This window comes from Protomyctophum parallelum (assembly GCF_964188405.1).
Source record: "Protomyctophum parallelum genome assembly, chromosome: 9".
NCBI lineage: Eukaryota > Metazoa > Chordata > Actinopteri > Myctophiformes > Myctophidae > Protomyctophum > Protomyctophum parallelum.
In genome coordinates this window covers 7,624,311-7,651,396 of record NC_139706.1, presented here as the reverse complement: position 1 = coordinate 7,651,396, position 27,086 = coordinate 7,624,311, and the positions used below count along the sequence as shown (strand labels likewise).

At 43.1% G+C, this 27,086-nt stretch overlaps 2 protein-coding genes across 2 annotated transcripts in view; both read left to right on the top strand.

The window, feature by feature from the left end:
- pid1 (phosphotyrosine interaction domain containing 1) overlaps positions 1-3,922 on the top strand; it is a 63,720-nt gene extending 59,798 nt beyond the window's left edge. The window contains exon 3 of the mRNA XM_083772901.1: positions 905-3,922. Within this exon, the coding sequence (XP_083629027.1) occupies positions 905-1,429 (525 nt within the window). The 3' untranslated portion in view covers positions 1,430-3,922. The remainder of the gene's footprint in view (positions 1-904) is intronic.
- A 13,618-nt stretch (positions 3,923-17,540) lies between these two features.
- LOC310863992 (extracellular calcium-sensing receptor-like) lies at positions 17,541-22,280 on the top strand (the record flags this gene model as incomplete). The annotated part of the gene is made up of 5 exons (XM_083772525.1): positions 17,541-17,561; positions 19,672-19,814; positions 20,916-21,054; positions 21,153-21,276; positions 21,367-22,280. 5 exons carry the CDS (start codon positions 17,541-17,543, stop codon positions 22,278-22,280), a joined length of 1,341 nt encoding a protein of 446 aa, XP_083628651.1.
- Positions 22,281-27,086: the final 4,806 nt, after the last annotated feature.

Sequence of the window (27,086 nt, the reverse complement as noted above, 5' to 3'; positions counted from 1 at the left end):
TCTGTCTGCACACCTATAGGGTCTGTCTGCACACCTATAGGGGCTTTCTGCACACCTATAGCGTCTGTCTGCACACCTATAGGGTCTGTCTGCACACCTATAGCGTCTGTCTGCACACCTATAGCGTCTGTCTGCACACCTATAGCGTCTGTCTGCACACCTATAGGGTCTGTCTGCACACCCATAGGGTCTGTCTGCACACCTATAGCGTCTGTCTGCACACCTATAGGGTCTGTCTGCACACCTATAGCGTCTGTCTGCACACCTATAGGGTCTTTCTGCACACCTATAGCGTCTGTCTGCACACCTATAGGGTTGAACATGCATGTTGAACATTTTGTTCTAGGTCTCCCCCCAAATACACCACCGTCTGCAGTTCCTTGAATTCACTTCCTCTTCCTTTTTTGTCAATTTAAAAATAAATCCAAGGCTTATATAGGCTTTTTGGTTTCCTTTCTTTCTTCATTTTTGTTGTTGAAACGTGTGGTTTGTACTTAGGGCTGGGTGAAATAACCGCAATACCGCCATACTGCGGTTGTAAGGTATTGAGTTCACAACTGAAATATTATTCTTTTTATATAAAAAAAATATATCCCACGATTTTTCCACCCAGTGACCAATTGCCTAAGCTGTTGGTGTCTTCACTTTTCTGCCCTTACTTTTTATCTTCAATAATGTACTTTGCTCACGCTCAGCCAATCAAATCTTCGCCATGGGGTGATCAGCGAATCAAATCATCGTGTTTGTGTTCACACAAACAGACAAAGCTGGGCATAGGAGGGGGTAACAAATCCATATGACCCCGGGCCTAGTTTGTACTGTGTTATGTTTATCTGTACCGCGTCCTGCTTAACACTCGGCCTGTGTCCGCTGTCTGTCTGTCTGTGTGTCTCCTCTCCTCCAGGTGACCTACCTGGGCAACGTGACCATCTCGGGGACCCAGTTCCTGTCGGGGTGCACAGAGTCGGCGGTGGACGGCCTGGTGGAGCGGTGGCACACCCGGGCCCAGCAGCAGCAGCAGCAGCAGCAGCAACAGGTGGGCCCCTCGCCGCCCAGCTCCCTGCTGGAGATCAGGCCCTTCCAGGTGCGCCTGCACCACCTGGACGGGCACGGCGAGGCGTCTGTGACCATGGACACGTACCAGGTGGCGCGCATCGCCTACTGCACGGCCGACCACGGCGTCAACCCCAACGTGTTCGCCTGGATCTACCGGGAGATCAACGACGACCTCACCTTCCAGATGGACTGCCACGCCGTGGAGTGCGAGAGCAAGCTGGAGGCCAAGAAGCTGGCCCACTCCATGATGGAGGCCTTCCGGCTGACCTTCCGCAGCATGCGCAGCGACGGGCGCATCCACAAGAGCGGCTCCTCCGACGAGTTCGCCGAGGACTCCTCCACTCCCGACGACTCCACCCCGGACGACGGCTGAGGCTTCCACGGTCCCACACCCACCCCCCACCCTAAAAAAGGCCTGATCCCCACCCTGATGCAAAGGTCGGGGTGACTGAACGGATAAAACAGATCACCTGCTCTCTCTCTCTCTCTCTCTCTTGTTCTCCCCTACTCTCTTTCTTTCTGGTACCACCAACAAGGGAAAAGAAAACATGAAGCTAGATCCATCGTCGTCCCCACCCAGCCCGACACGTCGCTCGCCACCAAGAGTGACTAATTTGTTTTTACTTAAAGGGAAACTAGAGGACAAAATGGACAACGAGAACCCCCTACCTTTGCATACAGGGAAGCAAAGCCTGTGCTGTCTCTCGACCTGCGGGGCCTGTATAACGCCCATAAGAGATTGACTACACATTCATGGTCCCATTCTCTGGCACCGTGTAATACAGCCCACATAGGCACTATTACTAAACCGTAGTTCTTAAAGTTGTTTTAGCTGTTGGGACTGGGCTCAAAAAAGTACAGTGGCCGTCTGAAGACCCATCAGAAGTAGGCATGTGCTGTGACTCCATCAGTGTGGTTCTAAGTTTAAAGAAATCAGGCTGTTGAACTCAAATATCCTCAAATGTTCAATCATGTTGTCGACATTGACAGCAAAGCCTTTTAGCATAGTGGGGGAGGGGGGGGGCTAAAAGATAGAATAAGCTTTTCTACCTTGCACATATCACTATGGTACTTTAGCCCAAGCTGAACTCCCAAATTATTTGATAATGTCTGGCTTTACACATTAACTTTGTATAGCCAGGAGGTTGTACCTTTGTTTAAAGGTTATACGGTACCTGGGATACCTGGGCGTCTCTGTGTAATTATAGCCACCTGGGAGAATAATAGGTATTGCTGTTTTATATTCCTTTGACATTTTAAAGGGTGTCAATTTGGCCATGAGACTAAGCCATGATGGAGGCGCCTGTATTGTTCACATAATTATGATCTCTCTCTCTCTTTTTTTTGTTTTTGTTTTTTTGAGTATACCAAAAGTCAGTGTTTTAGCCGTGTCTTACCTGTCAAATTATGTGCCTCACTTTATTCTCCCATCAGGTCGGTTCTTTCAACTCTCGTCTCGTGTGTGTGTGTGTGTGTGTGTGTGTGTGTGCGCGCGGGTGTGTCATCATGATGCCATGATCATATGTTTAAATGTCTAAATGTAACTGCTTGTTCCTGTACGTGTGTGTATGACTGTACATGTGAGTGCTTGCCTCTGAATAAGTGTCTTTGAGAGGTCGACGGAGGGGAGAGGGTGAGAGGGGAAAGAGAGAGAGAGAGAGAGAGAGACAGAGAAAGACCTGGTATGGTCTGATAATTAGCCAGAAGTGAAAACTGCCCCAGACACACGGCATCCTTTTTTGATGCGTAACAACGAGGCATTTCTAAATTCAACACGGTACTGTGACCATTTTACCAAGTTTTCTTGTAGTACATTTCTCTTGTATGAAATGACAAAAAAAGTGGGGTATACGTACGGTACGAGCATGTGAGAGTCGCAGAGAGGACAGAGTTTCCAGTACGAACCCCAACAAAACAGCCGGGCGGGGTTCGGCGAGGGGAACGGCCGACGATGCCTCCCGGCCTCCTCCGCTGAATGTATGATCGGTCCCAACGTGCCGCCAGTCAGACCTTCACCGACAGTCACCTTCCGTCTCTCAGTTCTCCCTCCTTATACCCTTATACGACTAAAGAAGTGGCTGGGGTTGTCTTTATTGTTGTTTAGCCCACATCTGTGATGGATTATAACTATCCTCCGCTACTTTGAACAAAGCCTGGAAGCGGTTTCACACAGCTCTACCGTTCTGGGTTTATATCATGCCTCTGTGGGTGATAAGGGGGCCATACTGGGGCGGTACTGTTACGGAGGCCCGTATCAGAGCCCCATGCCATGCTGTTTTCTAACTGGACTGTTGGACAGACTGGACACTGGACCCGGATGCACCTGAGAGGGAACGAGGGATCTTAAGCAGGATGATCAGATGGCTACCGCCGGTCAATACATACAGTATATATATATATATATATGAATATATATAGATGAAAAAAAGATATATATACATTGTATTTGAATCTCATTCAATAAGCTTATGTAAATAAATACAAAATGTATCAATTTCCAAATATTACAGCATAAATAAGGCTAGCTATTCTAAATAATAATAATAATAATGAAAAAAAAAAAGTGGAGAACGCACCATTATACGATACAGAACCAGTGTTATAAAAGCCTACTGTGAATACAAACAACGTGGAGAGACTGATAGTGCTGGCTGTGTGTGCGTGCATGTGTATGTGTGTGCGTCTGGCCATACAGCGGACGATGTGTGTCGGATGAGGAGAGAATGTTTCTAAAGCTGTAGATGAACTGTGTGATGTCTGTCTGCAAGCTCAGACACGCTTTAAATGTTTGGAAATGTTACCATAAGTGTTTTCTATACAGTGTTTGCAAAGATCAAGAAACAATTACATATAAACTATTTACCAAGATTTGCGATGCCGGTGTGCTGTCTTCTTTCCTATAGTGTTGTAGTCATCCATCCATCCATCCATCTTCAACCGCTTATCCGTAGTCGGGTCACGGGGGCAACGGCTCCACCAGAGAGCTCCAGATTCCCCTCTCCAGAGCAACATTAGTGACTTCCTCCTGGGGGATTCCGGGACGTTCCAAGGCCAGTGAGTCGATGTGTTTCCTCCAACTGCGCCTTGGTCTGCCCCGGGGGTCTCCTCCCAGCGAGGACCTCCCTAGGGAGGCGCCCGAGAGGCATCCTAACCAGATGCCCGAACCACCTCAGCTGACTCCTTTCCAGGCGAAGGAGCAGCGGTTCTACTCCGAGTCTCTCTCGTGTGACTGTAGTCAAGTCCACCTAAAGCGAGTCCAAGTCTGGGGGGGTTGTCCGAGTCGACACCGAGTGGCGGAGGGTGGCGAGTCCAAGTCTGGGGGGTTGTCCGAGTCGAGACCGAGTGGCGGAGGAACAACAAACCCGAACTTCCTTTTCCCTCAAACTGGTGTTTCTCAATAAAAGCTGCAGGCTACGAGAGCTTTTATTGTTATTCTTCCGGTTTGAGGGAAAAGGAAGTTCGTGCTTGTTGTTCCTGACTACAAGACAATACTACAACATGACGTAACGATATGATCCGCTCCCGGAGCGAAATGAAACGGAGACCTGGCTTTCCTCCGAGGTGGTGGAAAGCCTGGTGGGCGAGGTTAATATTTTCTTAGATCGTATGACGCCATCCATAGTATTTATCTTTCTCTCTACCTGTATTTCAATCTCTCAGTGACCCATTCAGCAGGTTATACTGCCACAAACCCGCTTACATTTTTTTTTTTAATTACACTCTGTGGGAGCTCTGCAAAACGCATGTAAATAAAGCATACACCCAATACACGGTGGTGGTGCACAAAATATATTTGACAATTCTATCTTAACCACCCATAGAAGTAGCCTATAATGGTCTGTGGGAAGATTTCCTCAGACTTCTCTTTATTTACATGTGGCTTTAGACAGGCCTAAGATTAAACAATACACAGATTAATCCCTTTTATGGTTGCATTGTCAAATAATTCATGCCATACGTTTGATTGTGGAATTAATGTATGCATGCAACAATGTTCTCTTGACTTGATCTTTGCACACAGATCCAAATTCCAATGTGTGTGTGGTCGCAATGATTTGTATTGCTCCTCATAAATATTAGGTTTTATGGTATTTCCATACAAAAAGTATGTTTTGCGTTTGAGTGTGACACAGCCGAAACCTTTGGTCCTGTTTTATAGCAGTTTTTCTTTTTTTTACTATCCCATTCTTTACATTCTTACTTTATGCTCAACTCCAGCCTCTAAAGTGCTTTGCTCTCATAATGTAATGCTCTGGCCTCTCATATACTATGATGTTGCAGCAGCGATTCCACCACATATTATCTATAACTGGTTTGTTGCATACAGTGTATAGCTGGCTATCATTTATCATATTAACTATAACTGGTTTGGTGCATACAGTGTACAGCTGCGGCTATCATTTATCATATTAACTATAACTGGTTTGGTGCATGGGCTACACAGTGTATAGCTGGCTATCATTTTAACATATTAACTATAACTGGTTTGGTGCATACAGTCTATAGCTGGCTATCATTTTGCAGCTGAAGAACTGCAGAAAATTGTAAGCAAAATGGATGCTGAGAGGAATGTTGATGTGTGTTGAAGAATGACAACAGCACCTCCCTCTGGCTGGTTACAGCAACAGCACCTGCTTTGAACAACACTTCAAAGAGAGCGTAATAATTCCAACAGGGGGACACCATACAATACAGTAGGCCAGGCTACTGTCTCTATAATAGTGGTATTTATACTCTTTTTGATATAGATACTAGTTTCATTGTTTTTTTTTCTTTCCCTATTTGATTCTCTTTGTAGAATCAGTGTTATTTATTCCATGCAATATATGTGACTTGCCATTATGATTATTTTTCATTCCCACTAAGAAAGACGTACAGTACACACACACACACACACACACACACACACACACCCCACCAAGTCTCTCTCAACATGAACTCAAGAGTTTAAAGCGGATACATTTTTCTGTGTATGCCGGCCTGTTGCTCCCCAATGTGTGTGTCTCTCTCTCTCTCAGACCCACTTCCAGCAGGCAGGGGGTGGGCCTTAAATAAGGAGCCCAGATAGAGGCCATCCCATCGGCCCAACCCTCCAACCCCCACCACCACCACCACACACACGCACACACACACACACACACACACACACACACACACACAGCCACACACTCCTCTCTCTCTCTCTCTCTCTCTCTCTCTCAGTCAGGCGTCACTCAGTCAGCTTACAATACCACTCTGTTATAGCGCTCCAGTTGGCCGGCCTCCCTCCTCTCCTCTCATGGGTCCCCATGCACACAACACCACACCGCCCGCCCGTATATCCACCCGCCAAAGAAGGCCCACATGCTTGAGGTCCGGGACAGGGAAATCAGTGCCAACATGGGGCTCTGATCTGTTTCCACTGACCCCCCCCCCTCTCTCTCTCTCTCTCTCTCCCTCCTAGCCAGAGAGCAGAGCTATGGGGGGGGGGGGGGGGGCAGGTCTCTAAGAGAGAAGGAGAGTACAGACTACAGAGAAGCATAATGTGTGAAACGGAACCGTCTTTTAAGAAATAGAGATTTTTCAAGTCAAAATGGAGAAGGAAGATATATATAGTGCTGCTGATCGAGGAACTTGGAGGAAAAAGAAAACATGCAGTTTCAACTTAACTTAACAAATTAAGTTAGCATAGCCAGGGACGGATTAACCCCAACGAAGGCCCCTGGGCCGGTAATTTTTGCAGGGACCCCATAGCGCACGTGCGCGTGACATTTTTGTGTTTTTATCATCGTTTGACCTAAATTTAACAAAATCAATGGCCAATGAAGGGCCCCAGGAGCCCTTTTCAGGGCGTCAAACCCAGTACCACACGGTTCAATTTCCCTGAAAGGCCCCTGAGAGCCAAGGGCCCCTGGGCCACGGCCCCACTGGCTAATTCGTCCCTGAGCATAGCTAATGTCTTTTCTGGAAGCAATGGTGGACAGTAATGTAATAACACAGGTATTTTAGTATTTTAGTCCCTGACAGACACACAACCAGTATTTCTTCTGATCATTCTCACATCCATATTTATGCTTATTAGTCCCATTGGAATAGCCCTATAAAGCCATCATGTGGTTCATTTGGATGCCTCAACCTCCTGTCTTTCTCTCATGTCCTGTATGTATAGTAAACCTCGGGATTATATGCATCACTATTGCGATTTCGGAATGCACTTATACACCGTTACAGACAAACCACATGATGTCACTGACCATATCCCCAGGGACAGGAAATGCCTAGACTTTCAACCAACCATGCAAGAGTCTAAGCTTGTTGGGAAAGACAGCATCTGCAAGGGCAACAGGCCAGGACAGATCTCAAAAGAATGTCACTGGCTTTGTAATGTTATACTCAATATCTTTCTTGTTGCCATGTCCAGTTGAAGCACCATAATCCATGTCTTTCTGACACCTGTTTCTGTTTAAAGTTTGATACCAGTACAGTAGGCCTACTGTAGGTTCAAGCAACAAATGAACAAATCACTGTACTGTACATATGTATGATCACAGATTCCCACTTTGCATTGTTTTAGACGGACTTGGAAACAGTTTATTGTATTCCAATGGCATTCTGAAGTTTCAATTGAGCAACTATTGAATGGAAGGTGGATAACCGTTGAATGTATTACACTGCTCTGCCAAGATGCAAGTGATTTTACTGAAGCCAACTGATCATTTTAATATGAGGATGATGCCAACAGATATGCTTGCTGGATATAATATGCTTTATTCTTTTATTTCAGAACCAGCATGAGTATCAACTTTATTGTCACATCACAGGTTTACAGGTGTAAAGAAGCGTGTGGAATTCGTAGGTAAGTACATATTAGACATTAAGGTGCAAAAGCACATCAGTGCATTGCACATGAGATTAAGGTGCAGAGAGAATCTCCACATTGTCAGGTTAGTCGGTGAGTTTATTGGTCATGATTTAACAAGGCAGTTGAACATACATGTAATAAAAGGTCGCAAGATTATGCCCATAGAGAGAGGGGAGTTGCACCACTCAGTTCACACGGGTGTGATTTTTTTTTATCAGTCGGCAGAGCATGCCCATACTCGGCGAAAACAATCGTACTGATCCTAAGTGATCATCACTGCGGTCTTGTCTATTGATAACAGTCAAATTGGGTGCCAATTCACATGGTACTGTAGCTTCACAAGGAAAGGTCAAATCCAGTCCATGGCCAGCCTGGGCGGTGACAGGCTCGCATTATAAGAGTAACTTTCACCTTCCACGAGTAAAATCCACATGAGGAAATTAAAGTGGCCATTCTACTAGTGACAGCTGGTGGGTGGTCTGGCTTTTTTCATTATTCTTTAATATCATCATTAATCAGCAATAATTCAGCATATATGCAGTAACGGTAAGATAGTTTTTACTAAAATAAAACTGTGGAATACAGCTTATTGGCTTGCAAATGTAAAGTACTAAAAAAATAACTTTTTTATATTGCAGTCAACGGTCTCATTCCATGGCCTCCGGTGAGGCACAAGGGAGAAATGGGGAATTATCCCAGCGGAAATCAAGCCAGAGTATTATGAAATATCTCTCCTAGCTCTCACAATATCATGAAATAGTTCTCGTCGCTCTCACAGACATGAATGTCCTGCCTTGAGTCTTTCTTTAACACACACAGATTCCTGTGGAAATGATGGCGCCAACCCCACCAGTGGGAAGGCCTATGGCATGATACAGGGAGATGTGGGCAACAGGTCAAGAGACAGGAAGGCCCCTTTAAAAAAAAAAAAAAAACGTTGGTTCTAGAACTGATTCTGTTCTAGATTCTTGGAACCTTGGTGCTTTCAACCAGCGGCCGTTTTATGGCTCCAGTTCTGAACCAACTTTTAGGGTTCTGTTCTGAACGAATTCATCTTCAGTGGAAACGCTCTGAACTGGTTCAATATTAGGCGGGACAAAATACCCGAACCGGTTCAACCCTGGTGGAAAAGGAGCCGAAAGGTATAAGAACAAGAGGTGAATTGATATAAATGAGGGGAAAGGGAGACGGAAATAGGAGGGAAAGGGAGATAAGTGGTGCAGAGAGGGGGAGGGAGGCATGGTCGTCTAGATGTGGGCATCTTGCTCCCAGATGCTGGTATAGGGAGTAAGGGAGAGTTGGGTAATCCGGTTGTGTCACATCCTGTGGGCTAGCGAGGCCACAGGATGGAAAATAAACAACTTCCAGCCAAGCTGAACTCTGTCATGGTGACTCTCTCATTGATCATACATGCTATGTGAATGTGAGCAGCACACAAAGACAGTCAGACTCAGAGTACACATGTAGGCCTACGTACTATCCATCACAACACACACACACACACACACACACACACACACACACACTTACTCACGCACGTGCACGCGCACGCGCGCACACACACACACACACACACACACACACACACACACACACACACACACACACACACACACACACACACACACACACACACACACACACACACACACACACACACACACACACACACACATTTAGCAAAAAGCCCTGATTTGGGCCCAGGCCGTAGCGTAACGGTCTGGGCACCGGACTGGTAATCCAGTCGCAGTGTGCCGCGGGTTCGACTCCCGAGCCCGACACGGCCTTTACTGCATGTCATCCCCCCATCTCTCTCCCGTTTCCTGTCAGCCTACTGTCTGTCCCTTCAAAAAATCAATAAAAGGCGTAAGCCGCAAAAAAAAAAAAAAAGACCTGATTTGGCCATTCACTTCATTCCATTCTATACCAAATGATCCCAAATGTCAAATATGCAAATAGCCTATATGATGCTTATCTATTCAATTTTACCACCATTTAAAAACTAAAGTAGCCTACCCCCCTCTATTTGTCTATAAGCCTAGATACTGTATAATACGTCTTCCTGTTTTTTTGTTTTTTTGCAAGGCCTCCAGGCATGGAGGTGCATGTTTTGAGTTTCTGAATATATTTGCAAACATTACGAGCTGTTGACTGAACTTTTGGGTTTCTTTTCTGTGAACTGCAGGAACTGAGTTTATTTCTGTTGGTTGAATTCCTTCAATATAATAATTGAAACTGAGTTGACAAGGTGTTCCTGCTTCAAACCATGCTCTTATATACAGCAGTCCTGCTTATGATAATAACTACACGTTTACATACACATGTACAGCACTGAGTTTGAGCTCAAACAGCACCCAATATTTGAGTAGTAAAAAGCATGGTTACATTGGTTAGCGACCAATGGTGCGCGTACAGAACCCGGGTGCCAACCGAAATGCCTTCGTATTGAGAGTCAAATTTTGAGAGAATGCGAGACTATGGAATTCTTTGGCAACTTAGTATATTTAGAGGCCACTGGGGAAAAGATTAAAGCTGACAACGATGTTATGTTGGGGGGCAACATTGACCATCAATAAATGCCCACGTATAGGCAATTGATCTTGGAGCCAAAATGAGAGCGCACGTAAATTACACGCCCAGTAATTGTCTCCACCAGCCGAAGGCATGGGGAGAGTATGTTTTGCACTCCGTCCGTCAGTCCGTGTGTCCGTCCGTCCGTCCGTCCGTCCGTGAACAGCTAATCTCAGCCACCGTTAACCCGGTCGATGCCAAATTTTGCACACACACTCCCTGGATGCCAACCATGAACCTCTGCCCCAAACTTTCCAGAACGGCCTGTTATAGCGCCACCAGGAGGCCGCTTTGTGCAAAACAAGTTTTTGCACAGTACACCTACAGATTTTGTCCAAACATCACGCAAATTGGTACACAGTCTCTCTAGAGCCATTCAACGAAACGGGTCTTTCAGATTTATCAGACTCCATCCTGATTGGTTAAGATTGGCTTCCAAAGTTCACAGGAGTGCTCAGTTTCAAACAAAATGCTGCAAATCATGAACACATCGCGTGATTTCCGTGAAATTGTGCACCCACATTCCCACTAGGCCGAGGACGAAATGCCACATGAACAATTTCAACTCAGCCTCAAGGTGGCGCTATAACTGGCCCAAAAGTGTTTTTACCTCTAACTGCACGGATCTGTGGATAACCTGGTGGAGACCTGTGCCCGGAAGGGCACTTTTTCTAGTTGAGTTTTAAGTTAGGTAATCCCATTCTGCCCTCTGAAGTCTGATTTAGGCCTCTGCAAAAAACCCTTCCTTACAATTTAGGCATTTAGCAGACGCTCTTAATCCAGAGTGATTTACATTAAGCAAGAACAAAAAAGCATGGGAATACATCACATAAAAACATTTATCAAGAAACATGCGTAAGCTAAGAAAGTAACAGTGGAATATCTATATAATGAAGCTATACATATAAACTATACATCTCATATGTACTATAACGTGCTATGACTACATACAATGCAATTATAGTGCTGTCTACATAACATGCTATAAGTCTGTATCAAATGCTATCTAAGTCTACAGAAATGCTATCTAAGGGGGTGGGGTCCTTATTTCTAGGAACAACTTTAATTCAAGAAAACAAAGAAAAACGAAAAAAAAACAAGGCAAGTAAAATATCAGTGCTAGGTTAAAAACATGAAAGGCTAAGCAAGGGATGGGGGGACATCTTAACCAGACCTTAGCTGGGGAAGCCTATCTTGAAGAGGTGGGTTTTGAGTGAGGTTTTGAAGGAGAGGAGGGAGCAACTCTGAGATGATTGGGGAGTTATATATATATATATATATATATATATATATATATATATATATATGCATATATGCAATGTTTTTTAGTTTTTTAAATGTGCCTCATCAGGGCAACAAGGTTGTGTCCCACTGTTGTAGAATACATGCTGAATTGCTCATAGATCACCCATGCAGTGACTGCAGCCAGCTGTAACTTTAACATTGTTCAGTTTGTGGAGTTGTTTTTCAGTATAATCCTAGATTTATAGTGGCAATTTTAATTGAGCCTCTAAATCTAACCTCTACATCTGGGTAGATAATGGTGCCATTTTGAAATGCAGGACCTTGCCTCTCCAAATCCCGCTGCCCTTCCCTGTAGCCTATAGTATAGGCTTTCACTTCTAGTTTCACTTCTAGTTTTACTAGTTGACTAGTTGCCTAGTGTTGTGTAGTCGACTAGTTGTTTAACTACCTATTATGTAAAAAAGAAAACACACAAACCCTTTTCTTTTTAAAATAATAGTTGTACATTTTAAAACGGTGTACATTGGTGCACTATAACTATAATATAGTCTGAACTATAAGCTGATCTTGGGGCCTACAAAAACGGGGAACACCCCCCCCCCCCCTTTTTTTTTTCTTTCTTATCAACTAGTCAACTACTGTATAGAACCAGCAAGGTCAACTAGTGGATTTACTAGTCGACTAGTTGAATAGCCACTTTGAGCTGGACATTGACCGTGACACACCAACGACGAGTGGCTTGATGACGACCATTTTCAGCCTGATTGAAGAGCTGCGTTTAATTTGAATGTACAGCACATGTTCACATATGTGATTATCTATGCCATGGGAAATGGCATAGATAAAATATTGGGAGAAATATTGGCTCGGAAGCGGTCGGTTCCCCAAGCTACTGTACACAACAGTAGATGTCTGCAAGGCAAGATACACAAAGCAGAATGATGTACCGCCACCTGCAGCATGTACTCAGGTTCAGGTTCAGGTTCATTTGTCATGTGTATAGATACAGAGTATAAATACAATGAAAATTATTTTGCTCAGAGCACTCTCAGTCTTACATACACAGGACATAAACAACATCTATAGTGCAAGAAAGTGACAAAACAGTGCAATACAGTTCAAGGTCAGCTGTTCAGCAGCCTGACTGCCTGGGGGTAGAAATTGTTACTGAGACGGGTGGTACGAGATTTGATGCTCTGGTAGCGTTTTTTGGAAGGGAGTAGTTTGAACAGGGTATTTGCGGGATGGCTGGTGTCTTCCACTCCATGATGTTGTGGGCTTTTTTCATACAAGTGGTGTAGATGTTATGGAGACTGGGTAATTCTGTGCTGCCGATGATTTTATAGCTGCTGTTTTAACGGTCCTCTGCAACCTGTTGCAGTCCTGAGCGGTCGTGTTACCGTACCACACTGTGATACAGCCAGTTAAGACACTTTCAATTATACAGCGATAAAAGTTCACTAGTCCTTTTGTACTTAAGCCGAATTTTTTAAGGCGCCTCAGAAAGTTGAGGATGTACTCGTTGTTGAGTGACCATGTGAATGTGTCTGTGATGTGTATGCCCAGGAATTTAAAGTTATCAACTATGTCGACAGATGACCCTTTGATGGAAATGTGGGTGTGCTGTGGATACCTTTGGACTTCCTAAAGTCTACAATGATTTCTTTGGTCTTATTGGTGTTAAGTGAGAGGTTGTTGTTATCGCACCATAGAGTTATATCCTCTATCTCCCTCCTCCGCCAGGGACTACTTTATGTGGCAGACCACTCTGCCTTGTGCTAGGTGCTCTTAGGTCCTGCGCAGCTGCATTGTATACCCTTGATTGATGTGTGTCAGTTCTGGCTTTGACCAGCAAAGTACTATAAACCTGAGCTCCCTTCTCCAGTGTTTTATTTCTTTATATTGTATGAGTTTTATATCTTAATATTGTATGAGATACGGTGTGGTCTGCATCGAGAAGGCAAGCTAGCTTCCCTTGTAGTAAACCAATCCAGTGTTGTTGTTGTTTTTGCTGTTGTAACATTACAAGGTACCTCCGTGTATTGACTGGTGATATATGGTGTTCCGTATCAATTACAGTACTCCTTACTGAGATCAAACAGTTGGTAATAATATCCTCAGAAACTGCTACAGATTCAGAGTCAGATCGAACCCAGCACAGAGATACTCCAGTTCTCAGTCACACAGAGGTCATTGAGGTCAGGCCAATCTGACAGCACCCCAAACCCAGTAGCATGTGAGTCCATTGTAAGGTTTCTTCGAAACCCCAAGAAACTTGGCTCGCCCTCTGCTGCTAGAAACTGAGAAGATCTAGCAAGTTCCCTGACAGTCACTGTTTAGCATGTTTATTAAGTGAGCCAGCCTTGTGGCGTTATATATCCACTCAACCTGTTCTTTCCATTCTCCTGCGATATTAAATCTATGCCCTAGGTAGTTGTATGACTCATGTAGGTCATACACACGTATGGGCTGTGACACACACACACACACACACACACACACACACACACACACACACACACACACACACACACACACACACACACACACACACACACACACACACGCACACACGCACACACACACAGCAGTATTGTACAGTACAGTACAGTACGGTATAGTATGGTACAATACAATATGGTACAGTACAGTACAGTACAGTATGGTACAGAACACTGGCCACCTGGATGGCGTGGCTCGACGCTAGAGTGAGACCGGCCAAAGGCCGGTCGAATTCTAGTTATTGTAATTAGAATACTTTTAATTTTATGTTTATATAGTGCAATCATGTGTTTTGGAAATTCTATACAATCATGTCCTAAATGTTTTATTGTAGCCTATCTACAGTAGTACACAATGGCACCCTCTTGTCCGTGTGGTTTTTTCATGTTTTGAAACAATATCTGGTGACTCAACTGTCTCATAGGACCTGAAAGTTAATTATTTTTCCTGGTTTTTTTTTAGCAATGAAAGCTGAGAGATTGCATGATTCTCTATGTAAGTGAAGTGTAGACAGACTCTCTGGTAATTTTCCAGATGTTGGAGCACACAAACAACCTGTTCCTCAAGGGGAATCACGGAATCTCTCTGCCCAGATGTGACACCAATTACGTAATGGCATGATTTGACAGAATGGATGGCATGGCTCTGTTTATAAATGCAACAACTGCACAAAGGAATTGGGAGAGGGGGTTAGACCAAGGAGGACAGTCATGAGGGCTTGTCTTCTAGGCACACATCTGCTTTCCTACCTGTACTTGATGTTCTCTTTGTTCTCTCCTTTGTCTTCCTCACCTAACTCTTCATGTCAGATACAGGCCCAGTTTACGCTGAACAGAATGTACAGGCCCGGGGACGTCATTCTGGGCGGCCTGTTTCCGGTCCATCGCTCCTCCGTCTTCCCTGAGCTGTCATTCACCTCCAAGCCACACCAGATCAGTTGTGCCAGGGACCACCAAAAAAAGAAAAAGTTTGTCATGTTTTTCAAATTTATACCACATTTTTCACAATTTGTCTAGATTTTCCAGAATGTATTTCGAAATAGCCAATTGTGAAGTTGTAGATCGACTATTTTCGAATAGCTGATCAAGTATAAAATAGCACTAAAGTATACGACGCTATATTAGCAAATTTGGAGAATGGTGTAACCTGCATTGATAGATAGTAACAAAGGATTATTCAATGTTGTATTTTTCTACATAGACGAATATACATGGTTACAGTGTGATTCAGTGATTGTGTGTGTTAGTGTTTACATTAAAGGGTTCAGGGCAGTCCAGGCCCAGGCTTATGCCATAACTGAAATCAACAGAAACCCCAGCTTACTGCCCAATGTGACACTGGGATACGTTATCTATGATAAATGTAATGCGGCTGAACTTGAATTCCGCGGAGCCATGTCACTGATCAGTGGGAGAGAGGAGCACTTTCAATTGCATGAGAGCTGTGTTGGGTCTCCTCCCGTGCTAGGAATTGTGGGTCCTAGTACTTCATCGAGTTCTATTGCCTTCTCTAGAATATCAGGTTTATACAGAGTACCCACGGTAAGTTTCCTACATCATTTGGTTATTCACAAACGTAAGATATTATAAATAATGTATTGGTTCTTTTTACACCTTGAAAGACACTACATTTACTTGCAGGCAGAGCAGAGAGGGTTGATTTTGAATGGAGGGAGAAGCAGGTTTTAAATGCATCTGTGTTACAAGTATAGGACTCTTTGCTCAGACCTGAGAGTAGGAATCCTACGGCTCCCTGACAGTGTCGCTGTCCATGGTGCTTAAGGATGCCTATAGGGTTATACATTGTTATAATATTATGGGGTAGGGCAGATTGAATGTTGAAAGATCATTTCAGATCATTTCAGATCACATTTAATGTGATTCAAAATGAAAATGCCCGCCCTCCTTATTTGAAGATAAAAGACAATCTAGCTTTTTCTACCATTATTCTTTATTTTAATTGTATTTATTTGTTCTTTCTTCCCCCTCAGCTGACATGTGCTGCTTGCAGGGGAAGATTTTCACACAAAGTTTATTTTCACAAAAAATGTGTATCATGTTTTGTGCTTTTTTTTTCCAGATAAGTGCTACTGCTACTTCCTCTACTTTGAGTGACCTGGATCACTTCCCGTCTTTCTTTAGAACAGTCCCAAATAGTGACTCTCAGGTAACAGTAGTACATGTTCCACATATAGGCGTACCTCCCTCTAGTGCAGGGGTTCTCAACGTTTTTTGGCCGGGGACCCCCGGAAATGCTTTGGCAATGTCTCGGGACCCCCGCCCTGCCCCCCTCCCGACCCCCAATATAAATTGACAGCTAACAATAACCTTAATAATAGAGACAATACACCGTAAATAAATACTGAAACCAGATATACATTAGGGAAGGTGTATGTATGTACTATGTAAACTCTTCATTTCCATTTTCCAGCCATTCAGTTACAAAAGATAATAATTTGGGGACCCCCCTTTAATAATTTGGCGACCCCCCGAGGGGTCGCGACCCACATGTTGAGAACCCCTGCTCTAGTGAGTGTGATTGATATTGCATAATAATCTGCGTAGGAGAGTCATGGATTCACCACAGTGGTGGAAGAAGTACACAGATGTTTGAGTGGTGCTAGAAGAAGTACACAGATGTTTGAGTGGTGCTAGAAGAAGTACACAGATGTTTGAGTGGTGCTAGAAGAAATACACAGTTGTTTGAGTGGTGCTAGCCACTCCAAGAAGTACACAGATGTTTGAGTGGTGCTAGAAGAAGTACACAGATGTTTGAGTGGTGCTAGAAGAAGTACACAGATGTTTGAGTGGTGCTAGCTACTCCAAGGAAGAGCTATGTTTGTCTGTCCGTCCATTTAGAGTAGAATGTTTGACCCTGATGTTTCTCTATGAATAGCCTGTATTCAAAAACGTACTTGAGTAAAAGTTCAGTTCAGAATTTACCAAAGTACAATACTCATTATGAATGGCTCGTTTAACATTTTGTCAAATGTTTTAAAAAAGCATTTACATTTTTTTTTGCAGCTCTATTTTTGAATATCCGAAGTTTAAAACACGTCTTAATGTGTGGTTTGTAATATTAAAATATTAATCTGCAAAGTAACTTGCATAAATGGGAGAAAAAAGTAACAGTACCTCGAAATTTGTAATAAAGTACAGTACTTGAGCAAATGTATCAGAAGCGCTTATAGGTTTATAGAGAGAGAGAGAGAGAGAGAGAGAGAGAGAGAGAGAGAGAGAGAGAGAGAGAGAGAGAGAGAGAGAGAGTAAGATTATTTTCTGATCTGATTAAAATTCTTTAGGTGCGAGCTGTGCTGCAGCTTATGATGCGCTTTGGCTGGACCTGGGTAGGGGTGTTGTTTGGTGATGACGCCTATGGCCGCACTGTTGGACGAACCTTCCATTCTGACCTGGCCCGGTCTGGTCTGGGTTGTGTGGCTTACTCAGAGTTCCTGCCCTTTCACAATGACCTGGACAAACTGGACAGGATTGTCACTGTCATGAAGGAATCCACAGCTCGTGTGGTCATTGCATTTGCATATGGAACCTATATGAAAAATATCATGGATGAGGTTTGTTTTTATTATCAGGGATTTTGTAAATGTACAGTATGCGTGTAACCTTTATTTGACCAGGAGAAATGAGAAACCTCTTTTGAAAATAATTGTTATATGAAATGGTGTGTGTGTGTGTGTGTGTGTGTGTGTGTGTGTGTGTGTGTGTGTGTGTGTGTGTGTGTGTGTGTGTGTGTCTGTGTGTGTGTGTGTGTGTGCGTGCGTGCGTGTGTGCACATGTGCACGTGCGTGCGCGTGCGTGCATTTCCACACCATCAACAGGTGTTAAGACAGAAAGTGACAGGTCTGCAGTGGTTAGCGGGTGGGGGGTGGGGGACAACGCCTACTTTCCAAGCTCCTCCCTACATGCCGTACCTGGCAGGCACCCTGGGGGTCACGCCCCTCGGTGGAGAAATACCAGGATTCAAGGACTTCTTGTTAAAAATACATCCTCACAATGATCCCGACAATACACATGAAAACTCCATAGTGAGTTATTCTGTGTATATAAATATTCAGATATTTCACAAACATTTCTGGGGTAATTTTAACATTTTGTGTGCATCCCAGTCAGTTCTGTTTGATTAATTTTTAGATATTTGCCATTCATATCATCTGACCAAAGGCCTTTGTAGCCAAGACCGAGATCCCGAGATTAATTGAATGATTGCACAGGTAGCCGGGGACAAGATCCTGAGATTTGATGAATTACCCTTAAACCAGAGTTTAAATCTTAATCTTACCTAATTTTAGCTCCGTCGCTAGCCATCGCAAGCACATCCATGTAAGAAACAGCCAGAATCCCCGCATGCACATTATGACTCGTAATAGGATGAAGTACTGTGATTGGAGCCTAATGAAACATTAATTCGAGCTCCCGCTAAACAAAACAATGATCGGATCGGTAGCAGGCCTCTGTGAGCCTCAGTAGACCAGGGGGTATGAGTACTGGCGGCTGGAGGCTGTGGCGGCTGTGGCTGTGGTGGCTGTGGCTCAGGAGGTAGAGCAGGTCGTCCAATGATCCCTGGGTCGGCGGTTCGAATCCCGGCTCCTCCTGTTCACATGTCGAAGTGTCCTTGGGCAAGACAATGAACCCTACAATGCCTCCAATGAGTCGGTCGGTGTGAGCTCGCCGCCATTGGTGTGTGAATGTGGGAAGTGAGGACGCTGGCGTCGACTGTTCGCCGCTTCACCTCCCAATGTATGAATGAATGAACCATTGTAAAGCGCTTTGAGCACTTGGAAAAGCGCTATAAAAATGCAACTCATTATTATTATTCATCATTACTGCAGTTGCAGGCACAACAAGAGCTCTCGGCTCATGTCGCACATTTGGCTGGCACATGGTACCTCATGGATTATAATCAAATCCATGAGGGGGGAGGGAGGGGGCTGTGTTTTTCAATTACCTTTTCATTTCATTTCATCATTTATTTTAAGAAGAAGAAAATACAAACAGAATATTGAATCAAGCAACTTAAAAGCTGCCTGGGATGCACACGAAAGACTAAGTAGATAAGTAGTTAACCCATTCTGAATTGGTGTCAGCAACATGTTATGCTTTAGCTATTGAAAAATAGCAGATCTACAAGCTCATATCGCGCCACCGAGTGGCGCGATACGAGCTTGTAGGTCTGCTATTTTTGAAAAATCGAAGAGCGTGTGACATTTTTAGAATCTGATCTCAGGTCAGAATGGGTTAATCAGACCCAGTGTTTGTCCGGCGGAAACCTCGTATGAATCTGATCTCAGGTCAGAATGGGTTCAAACGAATACCCCCTTTTTTGCATAAATCCGCCGATGGCAACAAACCACTCGATTCCCATTGAAAAGCATTTTGCAGAATCTGCCCTCATAGGTTCTGTGTGAGACAGCTCCCTGAGTCTTCATTGCGTTTCTTTAGGTGAGACTATTTTGGGAGCACACATTTCAGTGTAACTTTGCACCGCTTCCATCAGAGTGGGTGGACGCTGGTGGAAGGGTGTGTACTGGACAAGAGGACCTGGGCACGGCAGAAAGCACCCTGTTGGATGTGTCTAACCTCAGGTATGAGTATAATACGTACAAGGCTGTGTACGCTCTGGCCCATGCCCTCCATGACATGCTGCAGCTGTGTGTGCCAGGAAGAGGGCCTTTCACTGGGCACAGCTGTGCAACTTTGCAGACAGTGCAGCCATGGCAGGTGTGATATATGCATTTTTATTTTAGTCTCTCAACGTTTCTAGTTGTATTCTAATTTGGAATAATTCAATTTAACTATTTTAATGTGACATTGGTAAATTGCATGAAAATGGCTTTTTGAGTGGTGCAACCACTCCCTTACGGAGCTATGTGTGTGGGTAGCTGGGTGGCTGGGTGGCTGGGTGTCTGGGTATGAGCAGGAAAACAGCATTGTTGTTTTTCACCACCTGTGCGCAACCTAACGCACACACAAACACACACACGCACATATTAACTGTATATATGATGCTTTCGGGTGTGACAGTACAGTACAGTGACAGTACAGTAGAGTACAGTACAGTAGAGGGTACAGTAGAGGGACCTACACACAGTAACTCCGTCATTTCTCTACCGTTTCGGACACGGGGCGGCTTGCCGGAACCGGACTGACACCCTGGGTGCGTTCCTGTGGGTCTGGAACCCCCCGCCCCCCACCCCCCCGAAACCCCCACACAGAGTTGCACCACTCACTTCACACGGATGTGATTTATTTTCTAATTGCCAGATGATTTAATGCCCCATTCATAGACTTGGAAGGGTCTATGCAGTTGCAGTTGGCCAGTGCATTCATTAACTTCCTTTTTGAACAAAAATGTTTAAACATCGACCTTTCATCAACCAGAAAATATTAATGATAATAATAATATTGCCAAAGACAAAGACCCGTATTTGAGGCGTATATAGAGCTCAAGTATCGTCCACACCCTTCCCTCAGGCACAGATAGCTGGGATTGTGTTGTAAATAGGGTGTAGTTTATACAACAACGGTCCATCTCAATGTATTGTGTGAAGTAGGTTTTTGAAAGTCTCTTCAGCTTCATTATTTTTTACTTTGTAGCTCGTGTATTATCTGGAAAAGGTCAACTTCACCACGTCATTTGGTGAGGATGTATCATTTGACGAGAATGGGGATGTTTTACCAACCAGGGGTATCGTGAACTGGGCGTGGCTCTCAGATGGAAGCACTAAGGTTCACATTGTGGGCGTGTTCAAGACATCTACCTCCGCAGGTGAAGAACTCATCCTTGATGAAGACAGAATCATCTGGAACTTTGAATACTCAAAGGTCACTTTGGCTTTCTAAAAATAGCTAAGTTATAACAAGTTATTTCATACTGTGAATGTAATTTAGTTTGGACTGATGATTTTTACTTTCCTCCGTAGCCGCCTCGGTCAGTGTGCAGTGAGAGCTGTTCCCCTGGAACCCGTGTGGCCAGGATTAAAGGTCAACCGGTCTGCTGCTTTGACTGCATTGCGTGCTCTGAGGGAGAGATCAGCAATGAGACTGGTAGGTTTACATCATGTAACAATGTACAGTAGGTTGTCTTTAGAAGGATATTGTACGTGTCTGTCCCGTTACTTCTTCCCACTTTATTAGACTCTACAGAGTGCACCAGTTGTCCAGAGGACTTCTGGTCCAATCCCCAGCGTGACCACTGTGTTCCTAAGAGCATTGAGTTCCTGTCCTACCATGAGGCCCTGGGAATCTGCTTAACAACCATCGCATTGCTAGGAACATTTATCTGTGCCGTTGTCCTGGGAATTTTTGTCTATCATCAAGAGACGCCCATGGTACGCGCCAACAACTCAGAACTTAGCTTCCTACTCTTGCTTTCACTCAAATTATGTTTCATGTGTTCACTTCTGTTCATTGGCCGTCCCAGACTCTGGACTTGTCAGCTGAGGCATGCGATATTTGGGATCAGCTTTGTGCTGTGTGTCTCCTGCATCCTGGTAAAGACTGTGGTGGTGTTGGCCGTGTTCGAGGCCTCCAGGCCTGGGGCTGCAGACATTCTGACGTTTTTTGGTGCTATCCAGCAGAGAGGAACAGTTCTGGTTCTTACTTCAATCCAGACAATAATCTGCGCAGCCTGGCTCGTGTCTGCCTCACCGACTCCTCATAAAAACACACAGTACCACAGTGATAAGATCGTCTATGAGTGTGATGTGGGATCAATAGTTGGTTTTGCAGTGCTACTAGGTTATATTGGTTTACTGGCACTCCTCAGCTTCGTCCTAGCATTCATGGTAAGGAATCTACCAGACAACTTCAATGAAGCCAAGTTAATCACTTTCAGCATGTTGATCTTCTGTGCCGTGTGGATAGCCTTCATCCCAGCATATATCAGCTCTCCGGGCAAATATGCAGATGTAGTGGAGGTGTTTGCTATTTTAGCATCTAGTTTTGGCATTTTGGTGGCGCTGTTTGGACCCAAGTGTTATATAATCATTTTGAAACCTGAGAGAAACACTAAGAAGTCCATCATGGGACGAAGTGCCACCAAGTCATAGAAGCATTATTTGTGTGTATTTTATTTTTTGTATAAGGATATATCGGATTGCTGATAACCATGTTAGTAGAAGATTCCATTTTCTACCAGATAAACTAAAAGCAGTTTGCATGCGGTGCAAACATATTATGCACATGAATGATCTATCACAAAGCAAAGTTTGTAAAAAGTTGATTAAGGTCCCTTAAGTTTGTAACGTTAACCCTGCTTTATGCTCATACTGTAACGTTAGACCTGCAGTATATGCTCATACATTATAGGCCACCTATAATTGTTCAAAAGTAACCAAAGTAACTAAGATCAAATTGAGGAAAAATAGATATTGAACCAATTGAAAGTAGTAAAAAACGCTTTGGACTCCATTGGACCCTCAAACTGTCAAAGCAATTAAGCAACTGACTGCTAAAGCAACTAACTCCACCATCTCTGACCCTCTTGTGCAAGTTGTAACCCAATGTGCTTCACAGATTAAAACATAGAAGAAACAATAAAAACAAACAAAACAAAATAACACATCTATATAGAACAAAGCGGAGATCCGGGCACACTCAATGTTAAAAAAGGAGCAAAACTTTATTGAACCGACATGTTTCGGCCTATACGGTCTTCATCAGGGCTTTTTACTATTAAAAATAAATGATACCTGCCCACCTCCTGAGCACCTGGTTGCTTCCATGCCAAAACAAAATAACAGTTTGTTTACATATTAAATCCTGTAAACGAATTGAAGACATTTGACCCAGAGTGGAGAAAATATCAAAAGAATATCATGGAAAAGGTAATAAAAAAGATAATTTGAAAAGTGAAACTTTCTCTGCTGTCGGGAAGAAGAACTCCAAAATGTTATTTTTTTCAGGAACTGAAAAATAAAAAGAATTCAGGAAATTAAGAAAACCTTATAATTTGAAAACAATGCAATACTGCCTCATCAAAGTTGGTGTTGTAACTTTAGATATTGTCAATGACTTTATGCATTTGGTAACTACTTTTAGAATTTTGGCATGCGGCGTTGGGCACAATGTTTTCAAAAACCATCGCAAACTAATTTTGCTCGCCCCTAGTGGCCGGTTTGCAATGAAACCACTGTTAGAAATGTCAGTATATGGTTGAAACCCCAAATAATTGATCAATGGATTCTGTATACTAAATGTGCTAAATAACATACTAACATTTTACGAAAAACGAACTAGAAAGGCATCGTTTTTCAAGATGGCGTCCATTTCTATTCCAACCCGTACATAGATTTAATGTTTTTTGTTGAGATATTTAAATTGTTGTTATTGTTGATGTGAATACATGCATGGGACCCGGATGGTGATGTCCTTTTGGCCAAATGTGCGTTACTGTACCCTGTACTGTTTTGCATCTTATTGTCTAATAAAATTATCAATCAATTATCAAAAACGATGGCTGCCGGGAGCTTAAAATGCCTATGGTTTCATTGCAAACCGACCACTAGGGGGCGAGCCAAGCGGCTATTATAGACCATAATTATTATTATTCAAATTTGCCGTGTGAACAGGGTTGGGAAGTAACGGATGCTGTTACGTAATCAGCTGTGAGGCGACCGCGCTATACCGACTGCGCCACAGACTCCCAAAGGCATCTTCAACTCAGTTGTGTCCCAAATGACAGAACCTTAGGCCATAGCTGAGTGAGGTCATTAGCCACACACACACACACACACACACACACACACACACACACACACACACACACACACACACACACACACACACAAACAGTGGTGTTATTGAATTAATCTGCAGGCCTTAGGCCATTTCTATACCACAAGGTTGAAACATACAATAACATCAATTAAATATCACATGAGTCAATGCCTTGCTATTCTGATGCAATTGTTTACTTCACAAGATTGCCAATAGAGCGGCGCAGTCCCTCCCCCTTTCAGAACAACGAACGGCCCAGGAAATGAAAACGCAATGCATTTCCCCATAAGCAGTTTTTATTTAATTTATTTAAAGACCTTTTAAGCGTCGTACGAAGCCAACTCTTGTCGTGACAAATCATGACAACACACACAATATTTCGGGCCAAACAAAGAATTAGAAAGTAGAAAGAAACGGCAGGTTACAACACTTTTTTTGTTGTTTTTCTTCTTTGTAATTATTTGTTTGGTCCAAAATATTGTGTGTGTTGTCATGATTTGTCACGACAAGAGTTGGCTTCGTACGACGCTTAAAAGGTCTTTAAATAAATTAAATTAAAACTGCCTATGGGGAAATGCATTGCGTTTTCATTTCCTGGGCCGTTCGTTGTTCTGAAAGGGGGAGGGACTGCGCCGCTCTATAGTGTAAATCTAATACCTTTACTAAAGTTCTGGTAAATAATGATACTTTTCCATTAGTTCTGGTAAATAATGATACTTTTCCATTAGTTCTGGTAAATAATGATACTTTTCCATTAGTTCTGTTGTCATTGTGTTCATGTGTTTCTTATTCCTCAGCTCCAGAGGGAAACCTGGGGCCTGTTTCACGAAACTTGGATTAACTAATCCAGGATTTAGGCCAAAGCCAGGCTTTTTAAATCCTGATCTTTACAGCCTGGTTTATTCCGTTCCACTAAAGCCAAGCGAGGCTCAGAATCGGTGGATTTGGCGAGCCGGGATCAGCAAGCCTGGCTTAATAGACAGTCTGGCTTTTTGTCTCTAGACCCCTTATGTGGATCACAGATTTACTGATCCTTCTTCTTCATGGGGTATTAAGGCAGTTTGCATCCTTAATAGTTACATTACAGCCCCCTTCTGTATATCTCATTATCTTTACTAATCTATTCAAGACTTACTGATACAAGGACTTAGCTTCTAAAATAAATACTGCTGCTGTAATTAAAGAGAGAACATACTCTCAATAGTGGATAGACTGAATGATTAACTACCCCAAAAATATAGTTTACATTTTACCACTACTATTAACTTAAAACAGAATTCTTAATATTGTAAGCATAATGATATTGTCGCATTGTGATATTTGGCCATAACTCCCTCCTCTGAGGGAGCTACCTTTGGGGAAGGGGGTTGTTGTCCAGACAGGGCCGGGTCATGGGTTCATGTAGCATGCCAAAGTTTGTGCCATTGCCATTGAGAATGCATTGGGCGTTTAAGTTAAATAACTCAGAAACTACAAAACATTTCAAAGTAAAAAGTTCCAGCATGTGTCTCCACAGTAAGCTGAATTTTACAAAGTGTGAATGGAGTTTCTAGGTGAAAGTGATTTTTCTAAGTGCCACTATCTGCCTATAAATGTCTCAAATTTGAAAGCACTATATTTCTAAAACTATGAAACATTTCAAAGATTCCTTTTCAGGCACACATGTCCACCGTAGGATGAACCTAAATAGGTTTGAATGGGGTTTCTAGGTGTAAGTATGTAGGACTAGTAGTGGGTGAAACGTTACAATGGTAATATGTTGTAAAACAATGAGTAATGGTAATATTTAGTGGTTTTCACTTTTACTAAAAAAAAATAATAATAATAATAATAATATATAATAATTCTTCTTAACCGTGCACTGCACTTGCACGACAGCAAATTTATTCATGGGGAACATTCACCAAAAGCAGCTGATCTACAAGCTCACAAGCTGTCATGATGTTGTGCAGCCTATATATTTTGGTTATTTGATTTTATATAGTGCTTAGTCCTTTAATGCAGACCGATACAAATAAGGCAACATAAACCCATAATAATTGAATAAATCTGGAAAACATCATTGGTTTGTGATCAGTTTGACTGCTTAATGAACAGTAAAGACATCAGGATTAGGTTAAACCGGCTGTTAGCCTGGTCCGGAGCAGGCTAAGTCCAAAGCATTAGTTTCCATGGTAACTTATGTAGCATCACTTTCATGAAACCGAATCAAGCCTCAACATATCCAGGTTAACTGGTTAAGTTAATCTGGCAAGATCAACCAGCTTTCATGAAACCGGTTAAGCACTGATCCAGGATATATTAAACCAGGATATGTGTTAAAGCCCGGCTTAATCTCTAATCCAAGTTTCGTGAAATAGGCCCCAGGAGTATCATCCACTCAACATTTCACTCGGTTCATCATTTGGCCCATCTGTGACCCTCAAATAAAAGTCATACAATTCAACTTGTAGCTTAATTGTCCTCTTTTTTGTGCTGGGGGGAAATAAAATAAAGGGAATTTCTAAATATTGTGTATGGAAGGTTTTGTCATAATTCCACAGCAATACATTTGCCTGAGTTGTACTGTATACTGTAGAAGTATACCTATAAAAATAGTTTTACTGTTACTATCTAAGATGAGGTGTTTTGGTAATACACACACACACACACACACACACACACACACACACACACACACACAAAGGCAGATGAACTGGACTGAGCGCACGTACGCATGCACACACACACACACACACACACACACACACACACACACACACACACACACACACACACACACACACACACACACACACACACACACACACATGTGTTTCATGGTGTGGAGAGAGACTTTGCTTTCTTTTAAATAGCTTTAAAAGTTTTAGAATTATTTTACCAGTACTTTTGGTGTTTTATTGTATTTGTATAATTATTTATTGTCCTGTATGTCCTGAATGTATGCATTGACCTGAGCAAAACAATTTTCCCTTGTGGATAATAAAGACATCTAATCTAATCTAATGCTTTATGTAGTTGTGATGTGTCAAACTAGGGAGGTTTCATGATGCTGAATCCATTCCAAGCATTAGTTTAGCAAAACTCATTGGGCTAAAAACGGCCAATGCCGTCATCACAAATTGATGATGTTAGCA